At 39.0% G+C, this 18,823-nt stretch overlaps 1 protein-coding gene across 9 annotated transcripts in view; it reads left to right on the top strand.

Moving 5' to 3' along the window:
• Positions 1 to 18,757, top strand: part of ACSL4 (acyl-CoA synthetase long-chain family member 4) — a 62,945-nt gene extending 44,188 nt beyond the window's left edge. For 2 of the 9 annotated variants that reach the window (XM_014955093.1, XM_014955097.1), the window contains 16 exons: positions 1,934 to 1,964; positions 2,124 to 2,140; positions 5,708 to 5,947; positions 6,247 to 6,424; positions 8,225 to 8,334; positions 8,426 to 8,564; positions 9,982 to 10,132; positions 11,160 to 11,283; positions 12,067 to 12,138; positions 13,391 to 13,530; positions 14,000 to 14,172; positions 14,352 to 14,426; positions 14,652 to 14,843; positions 15,375 to 15,489; positions 16,192 to 16,349; positions 18,252 to 18,757. In XM_014955093.1, the coding sequence (XP_014810579.1) occupies positions 5,720 to 5,947; positions 6,247 to 6,424; positions 8,225 to 8,334; positions 8,426 to 8,564; positions 9,982 to 10,132; positions 11,160 to 11,283; positions 12,067 to 12,138; positions 13,391 to 13,530; positions 14,000 to 14,172; positions 14,352 to 14,426; positions 14,652 to 14,843; positions 15,375 to 15,489; positions 16,192 to 16,349; positions 18,252 to 18,409 (2,013 nt within the window). In that variant the 5' untranslated portion in view covers positions 1,934 to 1,964; positions 2,124 to 2,140; positions 5,708 to 5,719 and the 3' untranslated portion in view covers positions 18,410 to 18,757. Of the gene's footprint in view, positions 1 to 1,933; positions 1,965 to 2,091; positions 2,141 to 5,427; positions 5,948 to 6,246; positions 6,425 to 8,224; positions 8,335 to 8,425; positions 8,565 to 9,981; positions 10,133 to 11,159; positions 11,284 to 12,066; positions 12,139 to 13,390; positions 13,531 to 13,999; positions 14,173 to 14,351; positions 14,427 to 14,651; positions 14,844 to 15,374; positions 15,490 to 16,191; positions 16,350 to 18,251 lie in introns of all 9 variants that reach the window. The other 7 variants (XM_014955089.1, XM_014955090.1, XM_014955094.1 and 4 more) reach the window with 4 other exon arrangements.
• Positions 18,758 to 18,823: the final 66 nt, after the last annotated feature.

Below are 18,823 nucleotides of genomic sequence, written 5' to 3'. Positions count from 1 at the left end.
TTTCATAGATTTTCAGCTAAATTAATGAAAAATAACAAAGAGTGTCTCTTCTGTTCCAAAACCTGTGCTCTGATTTCAGACTTTGTTCTGTGGCCCTGGCTGCAGGACAAGACTGGAGGGTTGCCTGTTATCTGTCTCTGAAGCTTTTAATCGAGGGTATCGAAGTCTATATAGTCAAAGAGCATCTCTTCCATCTGTGGCAGTCTGTGAAATGCAGGGTCAGTGCTTGTATGAGCATTTGCATTGGCTATTTGTTTTCTATGGTAAGCTCGGACTATAGAATTTTTGTAAACACCCACCATATAACAGTAATAAGGAAAATATTACCTCATGAGTGAGGTTTCTAACACAAGTGCTGTAACGTACCATTGCAAAAGATAAATGAACTCTAGCCTAGACAGTTACCCTTTCAAAATTGCTAGAAGCTTATTCACCCAAGGAAAATCCTTGGGAGATGCTGAAAACACAGCTATCTAGGAGAAACTACATTTAATTTGGTTTGCTTTGTTTTTTTCTCAGACTGCAGTCGTGCCTGATGCACAGTGATTGCTGATGCTGGGAATATGCTTTTTCCAACATCAAGAACTGGAGGTTCTGCTGTTTCTGAAAGCAAGCTAAATAGACTAGTTATATTGCACAATTAAGAGAAATAACGAACTTTGTAAGGCAATATAAAATATTATGGATACTAAATATTCTAGTATTACCTAGGTTTTATTTTGATACAGTGAAACTTTTTCATGTAAGTGCTACATTTTCTTTTATTTGTGAGGAAGTTTAATGAGAACGTAACTGTTATACTTTAGTAATACGTAGTTGACTTGCCTTGAAGGTATCTTTGATGGTGCATCAGTATGAATGTTGCATCTCATCCTTTCTCTTAAAGTCTAATTAAACTTAAGTAGGAGACTGAAGGCGTGATGTGTAATTTGAATAGCTGTTTGGCTTCTAACCAAATGGAATTGATGTGGATGTACTTTTGCAAGTGCAGTATGTCAGTCTCTTATGTATTATATTTAAAATATGATAAATAATTATTTGTCATGACTTTGGGTTGGTCCTGTTATTGATCAAAATCTTATACAGCCAGTAAGTGCCAGTAACACTCAAAACATTATTATGCCTCTTATTTAGTTCATATTTCAAGAGAAAATGTAGGAGGATTTTGTAAGGGATGTTTAATGTAGTTTCTGTCCATAAAAACTGGTACCTTGATTGAAATCTTAGACTTACGGGAAAGGCTAATGAAATGTAACTAGGCCAGACATCAGTTAAAAGCTTTCTGCATATAAACCCAAGTAGTCCAGGAGAGCAAATATGCAGTAGGCTTTTTAAAGCCATAGTTGCATAGAGGCATCTTTTCTTTTCACCAGTCATGGGACCAGCGAAGCCTCGCTGCCTACACAACCGTGCTTTTGTTCTCTAAACTCTCCTCTTACCTCAGTGCCCAACTCTGTTTCATGTTCCTTATGGCTCTTTGGGGCAGTGTACGCTACAGATAGTCCTGAGTCAATGTTTCTGCTGATACTCAGCCCTCAAGAATGATAAAGGTCTTGTTGCTTCTGCCCCAAGACAGAAGAATGGACCATATGAACCGTGAAAGTCTCTTTTTTTTTTCTCTTTTTTTTTTAATTGAAGTCAAGCTTCTGTTCATAGCTTTATTCAGAACACGTTAAACAGTGGGGCAGCTCACATAAAAATTGAAGTCTTTTTGGATAGTTTTATCTTTATCTGTACGCTGTAGTTTGCAAGCTTAGTCTTTTCCAATGTCATTGCTCCCCTCTTGTACGGGCAGCAGGAGCCACCTTTATCTAAACTCATAGGCTGTTCTTCTTCAGAAGCATTAGGGTAGACATTCTAAAGATACCTCCTTTCTACAAGGCAAAAAAATTCCCAACCTCTAATTTTTTTTTTTTTTTCTGTTTTAATATAGATCTAATCAACACTGAAAAAAAACTCCGTCAACCTTTATCTAAACTCATAGGCTGTTCTTCTTCAGAAGCATTAGGGTGGACATTCTAAAGATACCTCCTTTCTACAAGCCAAAAAAATTCCCAACCTCTAATATTATTTTTTTTTCTGTTTTAATAGAGATCTAATCGACACTGAAAAAAACTCCGTCGTTGCTGTCAGAACCCTTGTAAGTACTACCTGTGTGTGTGTGTGTGTCAGTTTTTGTATGAATATGTTCAAAGGAAGGAAAAAGCCAAGTTTTTTTTCTTGGGACTAAGTTTTTCCTACTGATTACAACTGATTTTTGGAAAGACAGAAGCACTTTAAAAAGTTTTTCCTACTGATTACAACTGATTTTTGTAAAGACAGAAGCACTTTAAAATACCACAAATGTGGGCCACAAATTAGCTTAGTTACCGGTTTTTATAAATACTTTTTAAAGTACTTCAAACAAATCTGAAATTTCAAAATGAAAGAAATGCAACCGTTAACTTCTGCTAATGTGAACAGTACCATACCTGGCAGCAAGGTTATGATGTGTGTTTGTACGTGCACTTAATTCGGAAGTAGAAGTGTGGTGAGGGTGCCAGTTTTAGGACAAAACAAACATTCTTTCCCATTAAAACCTTTTTATCATTACTTTATTGTATCAGGCAGTACTTTGAACATTCTGATGTGTCTTTTTAGCATGTTAGAAAGTTGTTCCAGTAAACTGTAACAGTTCTTAAGTTAGTGTTCAACACTGAATTGAGTTTTGCTGCTTAGTCACCTTGAAGACTTTCTCACGTATAAAATTACATATTCTGCGCATGTAGAAAGGGTTATTGATGACAACAGTAGGATGTAATTTTTCAAACACAGTCTTCTTCACACATAGTCTTACAGTCCATTCTGCAATCCAGTTCAGTTTTAAAGACTTAGTATTGATAATCAGTAATAAAATGTGAGCTTGATATTATAAAACACCCATTTAAATCATGACAGTACTGTTATAATTCATTGTGGTGTTTGCATCTCATCAGTGCTCAGATAACAAGAGGAGCAGGTCCCCATCATTTTATGTATGATAAAAAAGGGACAGCTCTAACCTTAAAAACTTCAGTTCAATTCACTATTGCCCAGATGCAATAAGAAAGAGTGGAATATAGCAGTGGAAAGGTGAGATAATTGCAATAAGTGTAGATTCATAGATACCATTAATCAATATAGATTCAATTAGAAAGTTGTAAGCAAATCAATATATGAAAATATAATCTTCAGTTGTTTGTTAATAACATGTACACAGAAAAGACTCTTGTGGTTGTTCAATGTTATACAAGCTGCTAAATAGCTTAAATATAATTTATAAAATTAAAGTACAGGAGATTAAATTGAATAGAAAAGTTAAAGTAAACGTCTTTTTATAGCATTGGTCAGTCCAGGACACTGGCTAAAGAATTTAGGTAAATATTAGCCCATATCTCTCCTCCCTTTCTAAATTAGTCAGTTCTTGATTATTAGTTTTTTACCAGTAGGACTCCTTCTGACAAAGCTACTACTCAGCCTGACTAAAAGCTAAAGTATTGTCTCATTATATTAAATTGCTTGAATTAGTCCAACAAGTCTGATTTTTATCCAAGTCATTGTGTCTGGTCCTATGCCTTTTGTTGGAAGGTGAAGAGCAGTGAGAGTTGTCCATGGGGTTTATTTACCATCTAGCGCTGTGTCTGACCGCGGGCGTGCGCTGGCGTCTTTCCTACTGTGGCCTTACTGCTATGGCTGATTTTGTGTTAAATACGAGTGCAACTGCTGCTTCTGGAGCACTGAATTAACTGGAATTAAAATATCACACAGGATTTGTAATATAAACCAGTAAACCTTCATTTTCAAGAACTGGAGCTTAGGGAAGTAAAATGCTCTCTCCTCTGCTGAGGTTTGACTGTACGCTGAGCAGTTGGTGACAATAAGGTTAACTAAAGCAGAGTAAGTGTATTAATTTTGGAATGAATGTAGCATTCACCTTTTATAAAAAGAAATATGCAGAATATTCTTTTTTTCTGAACAAGTCTGAGCTTAGTTTAGTACATTATACTATCATTCAACAGTAGTTTTATTCTCTAGGTTTAATCTAAAAAATTAACATGGCAATCATGTTATTTTAAGTATCTGCAGATCTCTTAATCTTACGTTACATTAAATGTTGTTGATATTGGCTACAACACAACTACAGGTGTTGGAATTATTAAAAAACCCAACAACCTATTAATAGATTTGTGTTATGCTGTTAGTAACAGCTGTCTTGTTTAACTTGAAACGTTAATTGTAGCCTCCCTCATCACCCGAGGGTGGCAAATATGTTAATAAAGGTACACTTTGAGGTGTGCCTGCGTTCTTTTAATTCTTGATAGAGCCCTGAAAGTTTCCCCGTACTCATCCATTCGATTATCACATTCTGTCCATGAGAGACTGGGCTTTGCCACAAGCTGCCCAGCGTTACGCGCTCCCCGGGGCCCGGGGCACTGCTCCTCTCTTAGTGCACCTTTGCCTTTCATGTTTCCTGCTGCGTGCACATCCCTGCCGTGTTTGCGTGCCACTCAGAGGAAGATAAGAACCCTTTGCACACCAGTACAGACTAGTTGCAGACCAGTGGGCCAGCCACAGCTGTGGTTTGCTCTGACGCCTTTGTTTTTCTCCCACTCACCTTCAGTCTTTATTCAGGCCCAGTTCTCACGCAGACAAAATCTTGCCAAATCGTGCTTTAAATTGGATTAAATTGGTCAAATTGGATTCCATTTCCCACACCTGGAGTTCTGAAATACATATGTTAAAGTAGTTTTTGGAGGTGGAAAAGCAAATCTGTATAATCCCTTTCCAAGAGTTTGATATTCATAGTTGAAAAGTAATAGATGAAAAAATCAGTTGCTGGGGCAAGGTTAATAAAGCTGTTTTGGAATATATAATTTTTAGATTACAACATGTAGACTTTTGAGGACTCTGTATCAAGATACATCTTAATATGAATACAAATTGATATAATACTCTGAGAAGCAGTAAAGAAATCTGCTGTATCTTTTCTCTGTAGTACAAATATTTAGGGGGAAAACAACTGTTGACCTTTCCCATAATTACACAATTGGAGCATTACTCCAGTAGCTTAAACACAATATTATGATGTGAAGGACAGACTTCATCCCAACAGCCCTGAACTATTCAAACAGAGATAGTGGGGAAAAGTCTTTGAAAAGTAAATATTTGTGGATGCAACAAGCAAGTATGGAAAAGATTCATCCTCCTTCGTCTTCAGAGCATGACGCTGCTGTATCACACAGTGTACGTGTCTCTTCAACCAGTTACTTCAGTCTCCTTCATCTTGATGCACTTGAAGTGAACTCTTAGAAGGACTAGAACTAATGTATTGACTGTAATATTACTAATTTAATTCTTTTTTCTTTTTTTTTTTCCTGCTCTCTGCTTGGCTCTGGTCTTCACCCACAGGTGTCCACTGTTGGCTCTCAAAGGTTATTAAAATTTTAAAAGCTGAAACAGAACTACCTAAGCTTCACTTACTGCTGCTTCTTCCTCCGCCGTACCGCACTGCACTGCTGCTTTGCTTTCGCTGCTTCACGACACAATAAGAGATTTTCTTTATTAAATACCTGCAATGATGAAACTTAGGCTAGAAGGACTTGCCATTCTCTTGCTGCCTGTGTACTTGTTAATATATGTGTACAGTATGCTTGTATTTATTCCATGGTATTTTCTTACCAATGCTAAGAAGAAAAAGGCTATGGCAAAACGTTTAAAAGCTAAGCCCATCTCGGACAAACCCGGAAGCCCCTACCGTTCCGTCACTCACCTGGACTCACTCGCACACATAAACATCCCCGGAGCAGACACCTTGGACAAGCTGTTCGACCACGCTTTGGCAAAGTTTGGGAAGAAGGACTGTCTTGGGACCAGAGAAATACTGAGTGAAGAAAATGAAATGCAACCAAATGGAAAAGTGTTCAAAAAGGTAAAACTTATGATTTTGTACTTAATTCTGATTTGGTTTTGAGGTGCTTTGCATCTTGCTGCAACAATGAAGGTCTCCTTAGAGGTCTTCCTTAATCATCATCTTATGGTATAAAACATCCATTTTATAGTAGTTAAAGAATAACAGAATACAGGATTTATTCTACCTCAAGAAAAATGAAAGCAGTTTTTTGTTTCTTTTAATTAATGGCAGTGTGCATGTTTATGGTGTTATGGTGGTAGAGCTGTACCAGCAGCGACTTGTTATCACAGTTATTTCATTTTTCCCCCCCTCACCAGTTAATTTTAGGAGCTTACAGGTGGTTGTCCTATGAAGAAGTAAATGAGAAAGTGAATCGCTTGGGGAGTGGACTGACTGCCCTGGGACTAACCCCCAAGAGCACCGTTGCCATATTCTGTGAGACCCGAGCAGAATGGATTATTGCAGCTCTCACCTGCTTCAAGTACAACTTTCCTCGTGAGTCCTGAGCTCATTCACTTCTCATGTATTTTAGAACTATTTCTCAGCACTGGTTTGGCTGTTTGCTAGTTTGAATCTGCAAATCCTATCACTGATGGTGTAAGAATTTTATAAACTTACTCTGCCTCCGGTTGGATTCTTAAAAGTTTCCAGTCTGTTCCATTGCAGAGATCCCTAAAATTAACTTGCTCCTACTTAGGAGACTGTTTTTTCTAGTAACGTTATAGATGTTAGTATGACAGAACAGATCGGTTACTATTCAGGTTTTTTCTAAGTACTCTCAAGATGGCAGTAGTTGTGTTTCTCTCCAAAAAATGTGGAATGTTTTTATAGTATTTCCTGTCTGTATCCTGATTTATGCATCCCAAACATGAAATGGTTGTTGGAAGAGAGAAGAATGGGACAGTAATCAAAACCATATGCTAGTCTGAGAGTTTTTCGGTGACATTTTTAAGCTGCACAAGTGCATTACAATTACATGTATGGGTGGTTTTCATTCTTTAAATTGTTATTTAAGCTATCAAAAAATTTCTAATGTGACTTAATGTGTACAAACATCTTGGTGAAGTGCAAAGGTTACTGTGCCCTGGTGCCCAGGCTGCATACAACACTGTCACCCACAGCTTCTTTCTGTTGCCGCCTCGTGTTCTGGCTCGCACCAGGCTGCCTCCTTCTCCCCGTGTGAGCAGCAGCTGATGGTGTGGGGAGAAGAGGGTGCAGAGGCTGTTAGAGGGCAATGATGGAAGAGCTGACTTTGCTGTTGAAGTAGGAGAGGGTGGTTAATTCGGTGTTGATCCTCATGCTTTAAGAGGTAGGGAGAACCAGCTATATGACGTTATCTCTTTTTGTCCCTTCTACATAAACCCTGTTTCACAGGAAGATTAAATTCCTTTAATGGTCTTTGGAGGTTAGAGTTTGAAATAATAGCAGATAATGCTAAAGGAAGGTTTGTGGGGTTTTTTTTCAATAGAGAGATGATGGGAAGAGTGAATTCCTTGGTGCCTGTGAGACACTTAATGGCATCACTGCAGCCAGTCAGAGTTAAAAATAATCTAGCAACGTGAAAAACACTGATTCCTTAGTCTGATTCTCAGCCTTACCCCCATCAATAATTTCATGGGAGCAAGCAGAGGAGCTGACACTGCTGGAAGAGCTGCTTTTAGAGGGCAGAGCTCTGAGCCATGACTGGTGCCCTGTGGTGTTTCAGCTGTCACCTCTCCCTCTGAGTGCTGCTTGTTGAGAGCTCAGAGCCAGAACACGTGTTCTCCGTTGCTCACTGTGCAATTGCTTAGTGCATTAGTGTTGGGGCTTTGGTGGATTTCTTTGTTTTGGTGATTTCTCTTGTATAGAGTAGAATAGACTAGGCTAGGCTATGTCTGTTGGAAGGGACTTCCAGTGATCAACTAGTCCAACTGCCTGACCAATTTGGGGCTGACCAGAAGTTAAAGTGTGTTATTTAGGGCATTGTCCAAATGCTTCTTAAACACTGCCAGGCTTGGGGCATTGACCGCCTCTCTAGGGAGTCTGTTCCAGTGTTTACCACCCTCTCCGTAAAAAAAAAATGCTTCCTATGCAACTGTCCTCCTCATTTCAGAGGTCTCTTGTGGCATAAAATTCTGATGTGGAAAAATTAAAAAGCTGGTTTGTTTCCAAATTAGAAAATTCCCCATTGAACTAGTTTTATGCCTCACCCTCCCTCCCTGCCCTCAGTGCTTTCCAGTGAGCTAAAGCAAGGGCTTTTGCATTTAGTATTATTTTAACATTTCTTTCATGTTGTCCCTCTCCTGCCTGTACCAGTCGTGACGCTGTATGCCACCCTGGGTGAAGAGGCAGTAACCTATGGTCTCAATGAGTGTGGAGCAGCGTATCTGGTCACTAGTGCAGAACTTCTCGAGAGCAAGCTTAAGGTAATTTGGTACCAGTTTCACCTGCTTACAAACAACCCTATCATAATTTTACAGCGCACTCAGTGCTAAAAATTTCATTTCTCTTTTGTAGACTGCATTGCCACAAGTCTCCTGTATTAAACATATCATTTACGTGGACAAGAAGGCTATCAATAAATCAGAATACCCTGAAAATGTGGAGATTCACAGCATGCAGACAGTAGAAGAGCTGGGAGCCAAACCAGAAAACTGTAAGTGAATCACTTCACAGAAAACTGATCAATTAATGTTAACAGTGAAATCAGACCTAGGTAAAAAGGGATGAGTAGCAGAAAAAACCAACCTGTGCAGGCCTCTAACACAGAGGCAGTGGCAGATTGCCACTTTGTCTTCTGCCTTCCATTAAATAAACAGAAAATTTGTTTTATCTCTATTTATTGTCCTGCACTTCTGTTCAAGTGTCAGGTATTTCAGGATACAACTTTATTTTTAACTTCTAAACCATAACCAGAATAATTTAATTTTAAGACTGCACCTTTGTTTTAGGAAGTGAAATATAATCCTGTGCTGTGTTCCATTTTCTGCTCCTTTTACCTTTTATTTATCTTATTTTCACTATTCTTCCTGAGAAAAGAGGAGAAAGCACTTGAGGAATTTTTTTTTTTTTGCTGGAAGGCCTGGAAATATCTGTCTATTTTTAATAAAATCTAATCTGTAGCTGAAAAGCACAGTGGGCTAGAGGAATAACCATTACATCCCTTGCTACATTGGGCATCTGCTTTAAGGAAAGAAAGAAGAGCCCTGATCATCTCTTTTCCTTAACTCAGCACTCTGTGCTTAGCACCTCTCTCTCCGATAAAAGAGAAGATAAACTGGCAAAGGAGGCTTTTGCAGGGAAGCCCTTGTTCATTACAACTGCTTATCTTTGATCAGCTTAAGGTAGAGATACAAACCAGCAGTTACCTTGAGGGCTGTTGTTTTGTGGCTGCTTTTCCCACAGAAAGCCACCTTCCCTTGCAACACTTCTAACACAGCTAATTATTTTCATCCTAAGAATAAATGCCAAGGGATTAAAGCACAAATCAAAAGTCAAGTGTTGTAAGCTTACTGCTTACCCACTAACTAGCAGCTTACCTGAGGAAGGTTCATTTAAAAAAAAAAAAAAAAAAAGTCTTGGCTTTATAACCTTGGCTTTGTAAGAGCGATTGACAGAAAAGCTGACTTGCACCTTTTTGGGGTGTTGGTTTTTTTCCATTTGTTTTGCTTTCTTTCCTTAACCTGTTGTTTCTCTCTAATGCTGTATTTCTCCCCTTCACTGCCCTTGACAGGTTTACTTGGTTTTCAGAAGGCTTTTTCTATAAGGCTTTTCAGTCAGCTATAGGATACAATGGCAAAAGTAGTGCCCAGATGGTGTAGATGCCCAAATACTTGTCATTCCTTTCAAAATCTGCGTTCCCTTGCTTCCTCTCCAAAACAGACCACTACTCTTCGTCACAGACTGCTGCGTCCACCACTGACCACTTAACAGCACGCTGTGCTTACCTTTGTTGAAGCACTTGTTTCACACTGGTTGATTACAGACATTTTCACATCAATTAATTAATTACAGAAGTAACAGGTTAGAAAGTAGATAAGAATCAATAACATTTTTTCCTCTGCATTTTGCAGCAAGCATTCTGCCCTGCAGACCTGTTCCTACAGACTTGGCTTTAGTAATGTACACCAGTGGCTCTACTGGGAGACCTAAAGGAGTGATGATGATGCATAAAAACTTAATAGCTGGAATGACAGGACAATGCGAGAGAATACCTGGACTGGGGTAAGAAACACTTGGCTATCATGGCTATGGAGAGATTAAACAGAACCTCCAAAAGTACACAAATCCATAGAAATTCTGTTGCTGACATCAGGTGTTACTGAATTTCTTCATTTTATTGTGAGTGCACTAATCTTTATAAGAAATATACCTTGTTTATGAACTTACCCTGTTGTTTGAAAAGGCTACCCTTCTCGCTCATCACACGTGCTGTTTCTACATTTTTTATTTTCATTATTACCCTTAGCTTTAGGTCTTTTTTTTTAGGATTTTTGCAGTAATAAACTGCATCAGAAGATGCCACCAGATGAGGAAATTCCTCATCTAGTCAAACTTGGGAAATTTTTTTTTAGATGTTTTCAAGCAGCCAGAATGACTTTAGGAAGCCTGTCAGAGCCTCCCACTTCCATTGATCCAGAGATGCTGCTGTTGGGTGGATAACGCACACGCTGCAGAATCTGCTCAAGTTTACTTTACTAAATGAGCAGAAAAGTAATAAATTGTGCAGGATATAGACCCAGTTCTGACGCTGCTGAAAGCTTGTTAAATGACAGCTTTGAGTTTCTTGCTGAGAAATCTCTTAAAAAATTATTTCCTGAAAGAAGCCTCAGTACTTCAGTGATCAGCTCTCTCTCTGCTATGCGACTGTAGAAGGAGATGCTACAATGACTGTCAGGGAATTGTAAATCATTCGTGATTACTTAATATAGAGTGATTTCATCCTTAATTTCTTACCTGGGATGAAAACTCCCAGAAGCAGAGGAAATAGCAGTGGAGTACTAACGAATCTTTGAGTTCCCTTGAAAACAAGGCAAATCCTGTAATTCAGACTGATTTCATTAAGATTTTCCCCATTTTGTTTATAAACTGTGGTTTGAAATGACACCCTTCTTGCATGCAGAAGAATGAGCCTCACTTGTGATCCAAACCTTTCAAAAAGTAATAACTAAGCACACAATAAAACTGCTAAACCAGTATTTTCAGACCCCTTTTGCACCATTGTTAATTATCTCATCCCTCCCTTTCCTAGGCCCAAGGACACTTACATCGGGTACCTGCCTCTGGCCCACGTTCTGGAGCTGACGGCAGAGATCTCCTGCATCACCTACGGCTGCAGGATCGGCTACTCCTCGCCACTCACGCTCTCCGACCAGGTGAGGGGAGGATAAAAGCAAACTTCAGCTTTTGCAGTCTGCCTTCTCCTGCCTCAGCTGTCCTCTTGCATTAACAAATGTTGATATATATGGCACACTTCAGAAATGTAATGCTTTTTTTCAGAAAACGATGTAAGTTAACGTCCCTATTGAACTACAGCAGTGGATCATACCATATAAACCTTATTAAAACCTTTACTTTTATGATATTTACGAAATCTAAAAGAAAACCTTATAAATGCATATAGCATTATCCACTGGCTATCAGGATAAGAACAGCTAGTAATAGATCAGCTGAACGTAAGACTGTTTAAAGTAATTTTCGGGTTTTGGTCTCACTTTATCAGTTCTTCATCCAGTTATTGTAGATCTTCTATTTAGCTGTTTGCCTTCATCCATTTAACAATTAAGACAAATAAGAGCAAATTAAGCTGGAAAAGAATGTTTCTGTACGTTTTGCTGGTATAGAGACTGCATCAGGCAAAAGAAACTCCAAGAAGATGGAGGAGAAAGCAAGTGCTAGAAAGAGGAAGTAAGAGAAAGAGGTACAAAGTGGACTTAACCAGGTTGGGCTTGTAAAACATCAACTATTTTAATTGAAATCATTGTTAATCATTACTATTTCCATCCCAAGGGGGAAAAAAATTACACAGGAAATGTTTTTTGGAGGGACAGGGGAAGAGATTTAAATAAATTACATGCTAATGTATCTTCTTTTTAGTCCTTTTCTAAAGAGCTGCTTGGTTTTCAGCTTCATAAGTTGACATTTTTTCCTTATTACAGTCAAGTAAAATTAAGAAGGGAAGCAAAGGAGACTGCACTGTACTTAAGCCTACACTGATGGCAGCTGTGCCTGTAAGTATGCAGAACCAGATACGTTTAGCCAAAAAAAATGCTCTATATCTTGTTCATGCTAGAAAAATCAATTTACTAACACTCTTTTCTCTTCATGTGTAAGTAACTGTCACTAATAGGAAAAAGGCAGAATATAGAAATTCCAGTTGCTGTTGCTTGAACCAAGTACTGAAGCCGCAGATGAGCACAAGAATATATGGATGCTTTTTTGATCCAAAACTGCAAATGTGTTCTAATAGTTCCCAGTGATGTTTTACTGGGCTGCTGATACAGCAGTAGGATACACAGAGTCTTTGACATTCAGCGTCTGAAACTTCATTTTGCGCAGGGAGAAAGCAGGGAGGCTTTGGCCAAGATGGACACTTGAAGATATGGGCATTTGGCTGTTACAGAACGTAGGGAGTTCAGCTGTTCAGCTGCCAGAGTTGTTGGGGTGCTCAAGCTCAGTGGCTTGTCTCCAAGATGACACTTAGACTAAGTCTCTCTTAGCCTTTCCTTTTATAAGAAAAAATGGTTCAGGAGCCTATCATTCCTATTGCTTCTGTAGCTCACATTGGTCTTTGGGTGACCAGGCTGCTGCGTTCTACAAGTGCTATCTGAAAAACAGACAAATGTTGGTCAATAGAGAAGACATCTTCAGAACAAGGGCTGAAAAGTATTTTAAAACCAAATCTAAGGTCTAGAAAACCATTTGTAGACATGTGAGGGGTACTATGAATTTCTGCAGTGTGCCTGAAGGCCCGCGATGGTGACTCAATTCCTTGCCCTTATGAGTTTGCCCAGTTGGTGGCAGGACTATGAATTTCTGCAGTGTGCCTGAAGGCCTGCGATGGTGACTCAATTCCTTGCCCTTGACTTATGAGTTTGCCCAATTCGTGGCAGATTTTCTAACAGAAGGTATGTACAGCACGAGGGCTCCTCCTCCCTAGTGATACTGGTGCAAGCAGAAAAAAGTGAATGCAGAAAAGTAAAACTAAGTCACCAAAAATACATTAGAAAATTAGTATTTCATTCCACCCATTTCAAATAGCTCCAAGGTGCAATGGTCTATAAACTGACTAATTAATCACACATTAAAAGCATTACAGTTAGGCATTGCCTAGCCAATGATGCAGACATTTTCACTTTCACTGCATTATCCGTTCTAAAGGAAGAATAGGGCTTTCTTTTATTTTTAACATGGAATTTTACTTATATGTGCTAGTCTATTCTACATGGTAATTTTCCTTGCTTTTTTTTAAACACTTTATAGGAAATAATGGACAGAATTTATAAAAATGTTATGAGTAAAGTGCAAGAGATGAACTATATTCAGAGAACTCTGTTCAAGATAGGCTACGACTACAAACTGGAACAAATCAAGCGGGGGTATGATGCACCTCTGTGTAATGTGTAAGTATAAGTCATGGTCCTAGTGTACCTTTTTCCTTGAGATTTGTTAAGAGAGTCTAAAAGAATAATCATTTAAGCTATCAGACATCAGACTGTTCTAACCCAACATGCAAATATCATCTAATGACTAACTGAAATAATCCAAGTTCTTACTGGAAACGGATAAGATATTTAATGGTAGGAATGATTAATCTTCAAAACAGATGAGTAGTTAGTTTTCATTGGATTGCTTTTTTCTCTGGTAAGGAAATTGGAATGTTTGCTTAGTGAAGTTACAGGAATTTTGCCATCTTCAAGTGTTGCGCAAGAGGTAACATTTTTGAGTATCCCTGCTGTTCACTAAAGTCTGTGAGTGAAGAAGTCGATTTCTAAGGTTTTCCAGATAGGAAGGAAGAAGAACATTTGTGTCTTTCTTTTTATAAAAGCAAGTTGAGTGAATGATTTTTAATGTTTTTTTCTTTCTTTCAAGACTATTGTTTAAAAAAGTAAAGGCCCTCCTGGGAGGGAATGTCCGTATGATGCTTTCTGGAGGAGCACCACTCTCCCCTCAAACACAGAGATTCATGAACATCTGTTTTTGCTGTCCTGTTGGTCAAGGCTACGGACTAACAGAAACATGTGGAGCTGGAACAATTACAGAAGGTACTTTAAATGCTTCTGGAAATATGTCATTTAAGAAACAGATACGTATGAGGGTTTGGTGGGATTTTTGGAAAGTCAAAATAGCAATGAAGTAACTTGAAGCTACTGCTTTATTTATGGTTTGAGTTTACAGAGATTTTTGTCACTTAAAGTATATTCTTCCTTGTTTTTTCCCTAAGCTGCTGATTACAGCACCGGCAGAGTTGGAGCTCCTCTTATTTGTTGTGAAATAAAATTGAGAGACTGGCAAGAAGGTGAGAGTATTAAATGTTTTGATTTCAGAGTAACTAATTTAACCATTGCTTAGCTGGTTTCTTTTTCTATCTGCTTAGTGAGGTGCAGCACATGAAGTAATTGTTCTTTATCTTTTATAGTAGTCATCAATTTCTGTGCATTAACTTAAAAATTTCTAAGTATTTTCTTAGCAGTGGAATGAATATATGTTAAAGATAATTGTGTGGGGATTTTCTTGATTTCAGGGGGCTACACGAATAAAGACAAGCCTAATCCGAGAGGAGAAATTATAATTGGTGGACCTAATGTCTCAATGGGATATTTTAAAAATGAAGAGAAGACAACAGAAGAGTTCTGCATTGATGAGAATGGTCAGAGATGGTTCTGTACAGGAGACATAGGGGAATTTCATCCGGATGGGTGTCTGCAGATCATAGGTTGGCCTCAATTTTTGATATGTTAATCTACTACAAGACCTTGACTAACTGTAATTATAAGCATGCTATTAATCCCGTTGGCTTTGCCAGGGCTAATCTACTTAAGGTTACCTGCTTGCAGAATCACAGTGTAAAACGTGTTCCCCAAAGTCCTCGCAGCTGTAGAAAACTTCTGGAAGTGATGCTGTTTCCTGTGACAATATCACTATCTAAATTTAGCACAAGAACTTTAAAGAATAAATGTAAGATTAAAGCTTTGTAATTAATACCAAAAATTAAGATCAGAGTCCCCATCACTTTCATACAAGTTGTGTGACAAGAAGTGTAGTGCTATATAAACTTTTTTGCAGAAACCTTTATAAAGTTGGCAGAATATATACATTCTATTAGCTGCTTAATATATTAATGATATGCTTTAATTCACATTTATTAAGTCTTGCATAGCATTGCACAAAATACATATATAGTGGCTTTGCAAATGAAATGAAAAAGTTTAAATGGAACAAGTTTGTTTCCCCCCCCAATTCCTAGATCGTAAGAAAGACTTGGTGAAGCTACAAGCAGGAGAGTACGTATCGCTGGGCAAGGTAGAGGCAGCGCTGAAGAACTGCCCATTGATTGACAATATCTGTGCTTATGCCAAAAGGTAAGGAACACCATTTAGGGTAAACATGAAATATAGGTTCTGACCCACTTCTCTGATGATATACTATAGTTTTCCACAGTTCCCATTGAACAAACCCCCAACCAGAGTGCAAGTTATAAACAGTGTCTCTGAAATAGCACAGGTGTCCAGGTTCCCTAAAATCTGAAGAAATGACCTATGTTTTTCTGTTGGCGTTTCTCCTACCCCAATACACTCCAGATCCATCCCATCCCTACCCCAAACAGATACTGTACTATTTAGCATGTCTTTCAGCTTCCTGTCAGAACACCAGAGAATTCAATCTGGAGACACTGCACCTGATCCAAAGCTTTCCACTGGATTTTAGAAATAGTCCCAGTCTCTCCTCTCCCCTCAATTAAACACGCTACGAGAAGGGAAACTAAAGAGAACAAGCTAAACGAGGGTGTAGCTGGGAAGCTAAACTGAGATGTGCCACTCGTAAAATTATAGCAAAGCACAACAGTGATCAAACCTAACATGGAAAACCAACTTAGAGTACATTCAGTACGGCAGCAGTTGTGAAGGTTTAATGTACAAGGATTCTGTATGGGAGAATACAGACAGTTCAGAAAGCACTGTGGGTCTGTATCTAACACCAAGTAGCCATTCACCCACATGGAATTTGATCTTTTTCCATTCACCCAGATGTTTTGATCTTTTTTCCTTGCAATCCTGGTGCAGTGACCAGTCCTACGTGATCAGTTTTGTGGTCCCCAATCAGAAGAAGCTGACGGCATTAGCTGAGCAGAAGGGCATCAGTGGGACCTGGGTGGATATTTGTAACAATCCTACGATGGAAGCTGAAATACTGCGAGAGATTAAAGAAGTGGCAAACAAGAGTAAGTAAAGCAGCACGGTGTGGTACTAATCTTGTGGTGCTTATCCAGCAAAAATGTTCAGTTACCCTCACTAATTGCTCTTCCTTCTTCCTGTTGCCCTTGTATCTGCCAAAACTTAATAGCTTAATCGGAGGCAAAGACCACATCAAATTGTTGCCTATTATCCCAGGAATTTACATACTTTTTGGTCATGGTAGCTACTTGATGGTTTTTTTATTTTCAAAAAAACCCAACCAAACCCTGAGATTGTTTTCAGCTAAATTCTAGAGACAGGTTGCTTGTGTAATACAGCTAAAACGAGGACCAAAAGAGCTGTCAATTTTTAAGTCAAGTCACAAAACATTTGCTGGTAAGAAAATTAGTTAAATAAGAGACTTCAAAGCTTTTTTCCCCCATGGAACTTTTGTCCCCTACAGCTTTGAACAACCATGATCCTTGTGGTTGTAATGGCTAAAAACCTGCTACGCCTTGCTGTGGTACTGAATGATCAAAAGCCTCATCAATCCTTTATGGAGTCAAAAAATGAACAAACTGGGGGAAAAACATCTCTAAAGCACTTGGCACTTCATACAAAGAAGCAGCAAAATTGGACTTAAGCACAGACTAAGCATTGCCTTTAGAGACCAGAATCTGCTTTTTGAAACTGAGAAAACAAGAACAAAAGGCAGTACTAAGTCTTGCCTTTAAAAAAAATAATTCAATCTGTAGGTTCAGAATTGGGATTAAACACTTTAATCTGTGTTTTTGTATCATGAACTTGGCAAATTACTATCCGTATAGCTTTGTTTATTCCAAAATATTTGCTTACACATTCTTTCTACCTACTAGACAGGAATCTACCATTAAGATCCAAGTAGCTTATTTGAAACTTTTTTCCAAAACTAGCTTAAAAGATACCATTCTCATTTTTAGCAGAGGATAAAGCACCTTCATCATGAGCAGGCATATATCTAAATAAGATGAACAGTACACTGTGATAGCAGTTTGGGGTTGGAGAGACAGAGGAGCTCCTGGGGAGAGCCTGACTGCCAGAGATCCAACTGTCTTACGTTTGCTGCCACCCAGAGGCTGTGCTGCCACCAGTTGGCCTTCAGATTCAGCTACAAACCTCTGCCTGTGGGATCCTCAAGCCAGGACCTGACAGGAGAGTCCAAGTATCACACACACACAGCAGCTCCTGCCCTGCTCCCCAAAACACCGACCGGGAGGAGCCCTGACCCCTCTCTGGCCCGTTGCTGGGGGAAGGGACAGCAGCAGCTTTGGCTGCAGCCAGGCTGTGTGTGTGCCGAGCTCTGCTTCCAGCTGGAGGGAACATAAGTGATGAATGTAACAAAAGTACAGAGAAGTCCCTTTATTTTGAATTCTAAACAAACTCTTAGGAAGAAAAAACTTGGGAAAGAAACTTTCAACCTTGGAAAGTATAGAAGCACTTCATTATAATTTAAACATGAAGCACATCTGACTAGTCTTAGTTAATCTAGTTAATTACTACATTCCTGTAATACAGATACAGCTCTAGAGTTCAGTGCATCCTCTTGTGACAGCAGTCTCAGGTCTTCAGGCTACACGCTCATTTGTTGTGAGCTTTAGACTGTACACGGTCACCTCCCACACACGCTGTGAGCACCGTGTGTTACTGGAACACCTGCACACCAACCAGGAACACCTGCACACTAACCAGGAACACCTGCACACTAACCAGGAACACCTGCACACCAACCAGCATTCTGCAGCCAGACAAGATCAGATTTGTGGCCCTTCTGTAAGGTTGGCTCATTAAGGAGGACACCATATTATACAAGCTCCAGGATGCTCATCTCACATTTCTGTAGGTAGTGTGAATTAGTAATTCCTTTGGCTGTACAATCACAGTCATGCTTTTGTTTCTTCTCGTCCCTGCAGTGAAATTAGAAAGGTTTGAAATTCCCATCAAAGTACGGTTAAGCCCTGAACCATGGACCCCGGAGACTGGGTTAGTGACAGATGCTTTCAAGCTGAAAAGGAAAGAACTGAAAAACCATTACCTCAACGACATCGAAAGAATGTACGGAGGCAAATAAACAAGCTGTGTTGACCAGACAGTTGTGCAGATGGTTCCTTCTCATGCCTTGGTTTTGGATGTCTGTGTATGCTGTAGATATCACACATTCAGAAAATATACCAAATGGGTGAATGTTTCTGTAATCTCTATTGAGTACAACAGAGAATATCTTAGACTCCAAATTCTTAATTATTAGCAGATTAGACACTGATGGTCTTCATAGAGTTTCATGTGATCATCTCCAGTTTTGAGACAGACATCATAATGTGAAGCAGTATGACCAGGTAATTTTGTTATTACTGTGTCTCTAGCACATTTCAGACTCTTGCAACTTCAATTCATTCTGAAGCCTGGCCTATATTTTAAAGAGAAAAATTAATGTAACTATGATTATTCTTCTGTCATAGTAAGATACTTGGGGGGGGGGGGGGGG

Source organism: Calidris pugnax, unplaced genomic scaffold (assembly GCF_001431845.1).
Source record: "Calidris pugnax isolate Ruff unplaced genomic scaffold, ASM143184v1 scaffold38, whole genome shotgun sequence".
NCBI classification, from domain to species: domain Eukaryota; kingdom Metazoa; phylum Chordata; class Aves; order Charadriiformes; family Scolopacidae; genus Calidris; species Calidris pugnax.
The sequence above is the reverse complement of the archived record's forward strand: the minus strand, read 5'-3'. Positions and strand labels throughout refer to the sequence as shown.